We start from the raw sequence: 9,499 nt of genomic DNA, 5'->3' as shown, positions 1-9,499 counted from the left end.
GAAGCACATAGTGGGCTAAGATTTGGGCCCACACCCCAGCCTCCTGAGTGAGATAACGTGCATCAATGTCCTTGGGCCTCGGCCTCATTCTCCCTCGAATCCAGAATGATTCGGGTATGGCAATGACCTGGAGAATGGCATCCCAATCAAATTCATATTCGGAACGGGCCGACAAGATCTCTTAGTAAGCATCAATCCCATCCGTTAATGGGCCAGTTTGAGGCACTTTTTGAATGGCCTCCTCTGTGGCGGGAACTTGCTTTCTACGCATGAAAACCGATTCAAGAGAAGTCGAGTGGTAGTTGGAGTAAAACTCCACCACCCAAGATAGGTTGGCTTCCTTAGGTTGTCTCATGAGAAATCCCCATTGCCTCCGCTCGATGCGGGGCATCACAAACAGAACAACATGAGCCAGAGGGATATATAAAAAGAGGCTCCGCGTGATAATTCCTTTCAATCATCATAGGGTAGACAAGCTCACAGTATCGGTTGGGGAACTTGTTTGGGTCCCTTGGAGGGTTATCCTTCTCTAGTGCATCAATATTGACGATGCTCCTTGGCTTCTTGATGAGGGGTTTAACCGTAGTGGCCTTAGCAGCCCACTTCTTTGGCACCCTTTTTGTAGCTGGCGCCTTTTCCTTATCCCTCTTAATGACCATCCTATAAAAGTGGGAAAGGAGGAGACATTAAATTCAAGGAATCACTCAAAAATGGTAGTCATGCAAGTGAGAAAATAGGCCATAAAAGGATAGGTGTCTTAAAAACATGACAGCTGCAACATGTAACTAAGACAACATTAGAAACAATGGCAAGTCACTAGCATATGATGCAAGAGTGGTATAAGCATTCAATTGAGAGGCACGAGAAGCATACACTCAAACATCAAAATCAAGAAGCAAGTCGTAAGGGGTGAGCATGTAAGATAAGAAACATGAAGAATGATATGATCAATGCACATAGGAGTAAGCAAGTGAGTGAGAAAGAGCACGAATCGCAAGGCACTAAGTCAAATTTGACTCAAAAAGTCATGTATGCGTTTCATCAAACACTTGGTGTGCCCCCTTTAAGTAATGAACAAACAAAGGAAATGGGGCAATGTAGCCTCCCACAAAGCAATATCAATCATCCTAGAGCACCATATTTTGCAAGGAAATCAAATATAACAACCTAACCCTCCAATAGAAAAGAAATCTCTACCCATAACACCCATGAAAAATAGAAAAATAAAGACAAAGGCAAGCAAGCAAGTAAGTATAATCAAGAGGTTAACTAAGTAAAACAATTAAAGAAATGCAACTAAAAAAGGAAGAGAAAAGAAGTAAAGCAAAGAAAAAGTGAATGTAAGAGTACCCTGAGAAGAAGAGGGAAGTAATGGAGAATGTAGGTGAGAAAAGAGGAGGAGAATGAAGATGGAGAATGAGAGGAAAGAGAAAATGTGGAACCGTCGGAGGTGGTGGTCGCCAGAGGTGATGCCATCGGTAGAGGTGCTGAGAGAGGGTGGTAGAAGGGGTTGAAGAAGTAGGGAAGAGGAGACTTAGAGAAAGAAGATGAAAAATGAGAGCAAAAGGAATGAAAGTTTGAAATTTAGGCGCGCTACAATATTTCCGCATCGGAGAACCGGCGCGAACGCGCACGGTACGCGCATGCGCGGATGGGCAAGATACAGCGGGGACGCGGACGCAGTATATGCGCGTACGCGTGAAACGGGTGATATGTAAGTGTGTGCGCGAGCCTCAGGTGCGCTTGCGCGTGCGTCTTAGTTGTGCTCCCAGCACAATGTGGGCACAACTTTGGCTCAGCTCTCAGGAAAGTGTACCGGAAATTGCATTGACATGATCGGCGCGGATGCGCACGGTGCACTTGTGCGCTGATGTGCATATCGTCCGAGGGACGCATGCGTGCCAGGTGTGCGCACGCGTGACTAGCGTTGTGCTTGGGGTTCGTCGTTGGTTCAGAATTGGCACAACTCTCTAGAAAATGAACCAGGAGTTACGAGTGGGGCGACTGACACGGACACAGCATGTGCGCTCCCGCGTCCATTCGCGAAGTGGCATAAGGGCGCGTACACGCCAGGTGCGTGCACGCGTAGGTCGCGTTAGGCCTTGGGCTCAGTGTTGGCTCAATGCGTGCATAACTCTCTGGAAAATGTACCAGGAGCTGCGAGTGGCCTAAGGACGCATACGTGCATAGTGCGCGCACGCGCCCCCGTCCTTTTTTTAACATGTTGAATGCATATTTATCAGGAATTCAGTGAGAAAACAAGCTAAAGGGGTCAAAAACACCCAAAATTCCAAGCGATACCTAAAGATGGGGTGTTTTCTACCCCACAATCAATCCACCTATTGAAAAATTAATGCAATTCTTCATGAACAAATTATCCAAGGCAGCCATAATCAAATCTAACTAAACAATTCTATAGCTAAGCAATCACAAAACAATGAAGAAATCAAGAATTATATACAAAAGTGGCAAAAAGATAGATATCACCATGGTGTGGTGTCTCCCACCTAGCACTTTTGTTTAATGTCCTTAAGCTGGACTTTCACTAGCTCGTTGCTCTTTGCCAAGAGGTGCATCTTCCAAGAGGAATACCTCAATCTCCTTGTTGCTTTTCATTTGCTCACCATGATACAACTTGAGACGGTGCCCATTGACCTTGAAGATATTCGGACTTGAGGGATGGCGCAAATGAGAGACCCCATAGGGTTCCGTTTTCACTACTTGATATGGGCCTTCCCATTTTGATCTTAATTTTCTGGGCAACAATCTCAATCTTGAATTAAAAAGGAGGACTAGATCACCGGCTCTAAATTCTTTACCTCTTATGTTCTTATCATGCACGGCTTTCATTTTCTCCTTGTAAAGTCTCAAGTTCTCATAAGCTTCAAGCCTCAAACATTCCAATTACGCTATTTGTAGCTTCCTCTCAACTCCAGCCCCGCCTAAACTTGGATTGCACTCCTTGACGGCCCAATATGCCTTGTGCTCTGTCTCCATCGGTAAGTGGCAAGCTTTGCCATAGACCAACTGAAAGGGGCTCATGCCAATCGGTGTCTTGTATGCCGTTCGGTATGCCCATAGTGCGTCGGTAAGCTTAGCACTCCAATCTTTTCTATTGGGCTTCACAATCCTTTCTTGTACACACTTGATCTCCCGGTTGGAGACTTTGGCTTGGCCGTTTGTCTGTGGGTGGTAGGCCGTAGCTACTTTATGTATGATGACGTATTTCTTCATTAGCCCTTCCATTCTCTTATTGCAAAAATGTGAGCCTTGGTCGCTCACGATTGCTCGTGGCGACCCAAATCTACAAATGATGTTATTTCTCACAAAGGAAAGGACCACATTAGCATCGTCCGTCTGGATGGGTATCGCTTCCACCCATTTGGACACATAATCAACGGCTAGTAGAATGTAGAGAAAACCATTAGAATTTGGGAATGGCCCCATGAAGTCGATACCCCACACATAAAAAATCTCGCAAAATAACATGGTTTATTGAGGTATCTCATCCTTCTTGGAGATATTACCAAATCTAAGACATTGAGATCAAGATTTACAAAAAAGAGAAGAGTCCTTGAAAAGGGTTGGCCACCAAAATCCACAATCAAGGATCTTTCTTGCCGTCCTTTGAGGTCCATGATGTCCACCTCTCTCGGAGGAATGGCAAGCTTCCAAGATTGATTGGAATTCGGTTTGTGGAATGCACCTCCGAATTACTTGGTCCGCTCCACATCTCCAAAGGTATGGGTCATCCCATACATAGTATTTGGATTTGCTTTTTAGCTTACCCCTTTGATGTTTGGAGAGATTAGGAGGGAAGGAGCGAGACACCAAGTAATTGGCAATTGATGCATACCAAGGAAAGGCTTCTGAGATTGCTTGCGAGCCCTCAAAGGGAAAAGAATCATTAATAGGAGTGGTATCACCTTTAGTGTGTTCAAGGCGACTTAAGTGATCCGCCACTAGGTTTTGTGAACCACTCCTATCTTTAATTTCCAATTCAAATTCTTGCAATAATAAAACCCATCTAATCAATCTCGGTTTGGATTCCGTCTTAGCCAACAAATACTTTAACGCCGCATGATCCGAGTACACTACCACCTTGGAACCAAGTAGATATGCTCGGAACTTATCCAAGGTGAAAACTATTGCCAATAGTTTCTTTTCGGTGGTAGTGAAGTTTGATTGGGCTCCATCTAGTATTTTTGATGCATAGGCTATGACATATGGATTCTTACCCTCGCGTTGTGCTAACGCGACTTGATGAGCAGATAATTTATACGCTTTTTGGCATTGTTTTTAGTATGTTTTTAGTATATTTTAATTAGTTTTTATTATATTTTTATTAGTTTTTATTTAAAATTCACTTTTCTGGACTTTACTATGAGTTTGTGTGTTTTTCTGTGATTTCAGGTATTTTCTGGCTAAAATTGAGGGACCTGAGCAAAAATCTGATTCAAAGGCTGAAAAAAAACTGCATATGCTGTTGGATTCTGACCTCCCTGCACTCAGAGTGGATTTTCTGGAGCTACAGATACCCAATTGGCACGCTCTCAATTGTGTTGGAAAGTATACATCTTGGGCTTTCCAGCAATATTTATAAGTCCATACTATGCCCGAGATTTGATGGCCCAAATAGGCATTCCAAGTCAGCTCAAGAATTCTAGCGTTTAACTACAGAACTGGCACAAAAGCTGGAGTTAAACGCCCAAACTGGCACAAAAGCTGGCGTTTAACTCCAAGAAAAGCCTCTACACATGAAAGCTTCAATGCTTAGCCCAAGCACACACCAAATGGGCACCGGAAGTAGATTTTTACACTAAACACCCTAGCTTACTCATTTTCTATAACCCTAGGTCACCAGTTTACTATAAAAACTACTTTTAGTGATTCATCTTGTACCTCATGACACTTTACACGTTTCTTATTGTATTCCCTACGGCATGAGTCTCTAAACCCCATTGTTGGGGGTGAGGAGCTCTGCTGTTCTTCATGAATTAATGTAATTACTACTGTTTTCCATTCTATCACGCTTGCTTCTATTCTAAGATATTCATTCGCACCTCAACCTGATGAATGTGATGATCTGTGACACTCATCATCATTCTCACCTATGAACGCGTGCCTGACAACTACCTCCGTTCTACCTTAGATTGAATGTATATCTCTTAGCCTCACGATTCAGATCAGAGTCTTCGTGGTATAAGCTAGAACTATTGGCGGCCATTCCTGAGATCCGGAACGTCTAAAGCTTGTTTGTGGTATTCTGAGTAGGATCTGGGAAGGGATGGCTGTGACGAGCTTCAAACTCGCGATTGTTGGGCATGTGACAGACGCAAAAGGACTAATTCAAGTGCTAAGGACACACAAGACAGCTCATGGGTGGTCCATAAGTGACCTTAAGGGCATTAGCCCAGCAAGATGCATGCACAAGATCCTATTGGAGGATGAGGCTAAACCAGTGGTTCAACCACAGAGGTGGCTAAATCCAGCCATGAAGGAAGTGGTGCAGAAAGAGGTCACTAAGTTACTAGAGGTTGGGATTATTTATCCTATTTCTGATAGCCCCTGGGTGAACCCTGTCCACGTTGTCCCCAAGAAGGGAGGCATGAAAGTAGTTCATAATGAAAAGAATGAACTAGTTCCTACAAGAACAGTTACAGGGTGGCGTATGTGTATTGACTACAGAAGGCTCAATACAGCCACCCGAAAGGATCACTTTCCTTTACCATTTATAGACCAGATGCTAGAGAGACTAGCAGGTCATGAATATTACTATTTTTTGGATGGCTATTTAGGTTACAACCAAATTGCAGTGGATCCTTAGGACCAAGAGAAAATAGCATTCACATGTCCTTCTAGAGTATTTACTTACAGAAGAATGCCTTTTGGTCTGTGCAATGCACCTGCAACCTTTCAGAGGTGCATGCTCTCTATCTTCTTTGATATGGTAGAGAAGTTCCTGGAAGTCTTCATGGATGACTTTTTAGTATTTGGAGACTCATTCAGCTCCTGTCTTGATCATCTAGCACTTGTCTTGAAAAGGTTCCAAGAGACTAACCTGGTCTTAAACTGGGAAAAATGTCACTTTATGGTGACTGAAGGAATTGTCCTTAGGCACAAAATTTCAAGCAAGGGAATAGAGGTGGATCAAGACAAGGTAAAGGTAATTGAGAAATTATCACCACCTACCAATGTTAAGGCAATCAGAAGCTTTCTGGGGCATGCAGGATTCTATAGGACATTCATAAAGGATTTTTCAAAAATTGCAAAACCTCTAAGCAACCTGCTAGCTGCTGACACGCCATTTGTGTTTGACACAGAGTGTCTGTAGGCGTTTGAGACCCTGAAAGCCAAGCTAGTCACAGCACCAGTCATCTCTGCACCTGACTGGACATTACCATTCGAACTAATGTGTGATGCCAGTAACCATGCCATTGGTGCAGTGTTGGGATAGAGGCATAACAAGCTTCTGCACATCATTTACTATGCTAGCCGTGTTTTAAATGATGCACAGAAGAATTACACAACCACAGAAAAAGAGTTACTTGCAATGGTTTATGCCATTGACAAGTTTAGATCCTATTTAGTAGGTTCAAAAGTGATTGTTTATACTGACCATGCTGCTCTTAAATACCTACTCACAAAGCAGGATTCAAAACCCAGGCTCATAAAATGGGTGTTACTTTTACAAGAGTTTGATATAGAAATAAGAGACAAAAAAAGGGACAGAGAACCAGGTAGCTGATCACCTGTCCCAGATAGAACTAGTAGCAGGGGTGTCCCACCCTCCTACTGAGATCTCTGAAACCTTTTCGGATGAGCAACTCTTCGCCATTCAGGAAGCACCATGGTTTGCAGACAGGAAAAGGATGAAGCATGAAAGGCTTCTCTCAATACAGAGTCGAATAAAACCCCCACATTCAAACTCTAAGTTTGGTGTTGGAAGGCCACAACCAAATTCTAAGTTTGGTGTTAAGAGGCCATCATCATGCTCTGAGTATCTGTGAGGCTCCATGAGAGCCCACTGTCAAGCTACTGACATTAAAGAGGCGCTTGTTGGGAGGCAACCCAATTTTACTTATCTATGTTAATTTCTATTTTCCATTGTTATTTTATGTTTTCTGTAGGTTGATGATCATGTGAAGTCACAAAAATAATTGAAAAAGCAAAAACAAACTGAAAAATAGAATGAAAAATAGCACACCCTGGAGGAGAAGTCTACTGGCGTTTAAACGCCAGTAAAGGCAGCAGAATGGGCGTTAAACGCCCAGTCTGGCACCATTCTGGGTGTTTAACGCCAGAAATGGGCACCAGACTGGCGTTTAATGCCAGAAAAGGGCAAGAAGCTGGCGTTAAACGCTAGAAATGGGCAGCAACCTGGCGTTTAACACCAGGATTGGCAGCAAAGGGCGTTTTGCAAGCCTAATTGGTGCATGGATGGGAAATCCTTGACACCTCAGGATCTATGGACCCCACAGGATCCCCACCAACCTCAACTCACTCTCTCACTTTTTCACACCTTTTCATAATACTCTTCCCCAAATAACCTCCACCAATCACCTCTATTACTCCTCCAAAACCATCATACAAACCACCAACACCCACCCACTAAAATTTAAACCATCACTCCTTCCTTTTCCACATCATAACCACCTAAAACCCCCTTGGCCGAATAATTCACACACCATCATCTCATCCATCTCTTCTTCTTCTCCTCCTTTATTTATTCTTTTGCTCGAGGACGAGCAAACCTTTTAAGTTTGGTGTGGAAAAGCTCACTTTTTTTTGTTTTTTTCATAACCATTTATGGCACCTAAGGCCGGAGAAACCTCTAGAAAGAGGAATGGAAAGGCAATTGCTTCCACCTTCGAGTCATGAGAAATGGAGAGATTCATCTCAAAGGTCCATCAAGACCACTTCTATGAAGTTGTGGCCAAGACTCCTCATTGAAGAGGACAAGCCCATCACTAAAAAAAGGATGGAGCAAACAAGAGAGCCCACTCATGGACCTCAACAAGAGCATGAGGAAAATCATCATCATGAAATCCCTGAGATGCCTCAAGGGATGCATTTTCCTCCACAAAACTATTGAGAGCAAATTAACACCTCCCTAGGAGAATTAAGTTCCAATAGGGGACAACTAAGGGTGGAGCACCAAGAGCATTTCATCCTCCTTCATGAAATTAGAGAAGATCAAAGAGTCATGAGAGAGGAGCAACAAAGGCAAGGAAGAGACATTGAGGAGCTCAAGCACTCCATAAGATCTTCAAGAGGAAGAACTAGCCGCCATCACTAAGGTGGACCCGTTCTTTAATCTCCTTGTTCTTTATCTTCTGTTTTTCGAATTTTTATGCTTTATGTTTATCTATGTTTGTGTCTTTATTACATGATCACTAGTGTCTTAGTGTCTATGCCTTAAAGCTATGAAAATGAATCCATCACCTCTCTTAAATGAAAAATGTTTTTAATTGAAAAAGAAAAAAAAGAAGTGCATGAATTTTGAATTTTAAAACAGACTAATTATTTTGATGTGGTGGCAATACTTTTATTTTTCTGAATGAATGCTTGAACAGTGCATGTTTTTGAATTTGTTGATTCATGAATGTTAAAATTGTTGGCTCTTGAAAGAATGATGGGAAAAGGAGAAATGTTATCTGATGATCTGAAAAATCATAAAATTGATTCTTGAAGCAAGAAAAAGCAGTGAAAAGCTTGTAGAAAAAAAAATAGAGGCGAAAAAAAAGAAAAAGAAAAAGCAAGCAGAAAAAGCCAATAGCCCTTTAAACCAAAAGGCAAGGGTGAAATAAAAAAGGATCCAAGGCTTTGAGCATTAGTTGATAGGGGGGCCTACAGGAATAAAATCTTGGCCTAAGTGGCTGAACCAAGCTGTCCCTAACCATGTGCTTGTGGTGTGAAGGTGTCAAGTGAAAACTTGAGACTGAGCGGTTAAAGTCGTGGTCCAAAAGCAAAAAGAGTGTGCTTAAGAGCTCTGGACACCTCTAATTGGGGACTCTAGCAAAGTTGAGTCACAATCTGAAAAGGTTCACCCAGTTATGTGTCTGTGGCATTTATGTATCCGGTGGTAATACTGGAAAACAAAATGCTTAGGGTCACGGCCAAGACTCATAAAGTAGTTGTGTTCAAGAATCAACATACTTAACTAGGAGAATCAATAACACTATCTGGATTCTGAGCTCCTATAGAAGCCAATCATTCTGAACTTCAAAGGATAAAGTGAGATGCCAAAACTATTCAGAGGCAAAAAGCTAAAAGTCCCGCTCATCTAATTAATACTGATCTTCATAGATGTTTTTGGAATTCATTGTATATTCTCTTCTTTTTATCCTATTTGATTTTTAGTTACTTGGGGACAAGCAACAATTTAAGTTTGGTGTTGTGATGAGCGGATAATTATACGCTTTTTGCCATTGTTTTTAGTATGTTTTTAGTATATTTTAATTAGTTTTTATTATATTTTTATTAGTTTTTATTTAAA

At 42.2% G+C, this 9,499-nt stretch overlaps 1 protein-coding gene across 1 annotated transcript; it reads right to left on the bottom strand.

The window, feature by feature from the left end:
• Positions 1 to 2,904: 2,904 nt before the first annotated feature.
• On the bottom strand, positions 2,905 to 3,246 carry LOC107646890 (uncharacterized). The gene has a single exon (XM_016351032.1). It carries the CDS (start codon positions 3,244 to 3,246, stop codon positions 2,905 to 2,907), a length of 342 nt encoding a protein of 113 aa, XP_016206518.1.
• Between the last annotated feature and the right edge of the window lie 6,253 nt (positions 3,247 to 9,499).

The sequence above is a fragment of the Arachis ipaensis genome, chromosome B6, assembly GCF_059453495.1.
Source record: "Arachis ipaensis isolate K30076 ecotype BB chromosome B6, ASM5945349v1, whole genome shotgun sequence".
NCBI lineage: Eukaryota > Viridiplantae > Streptophyta > Magnoliopsida > Fabales > Fabaceae > Arachis > Arachis ipaensis.
Note: the sequence above shows the minus strand (reverse complement) of the source record. Positions and strands in the feature narration are given on the sequence as shown.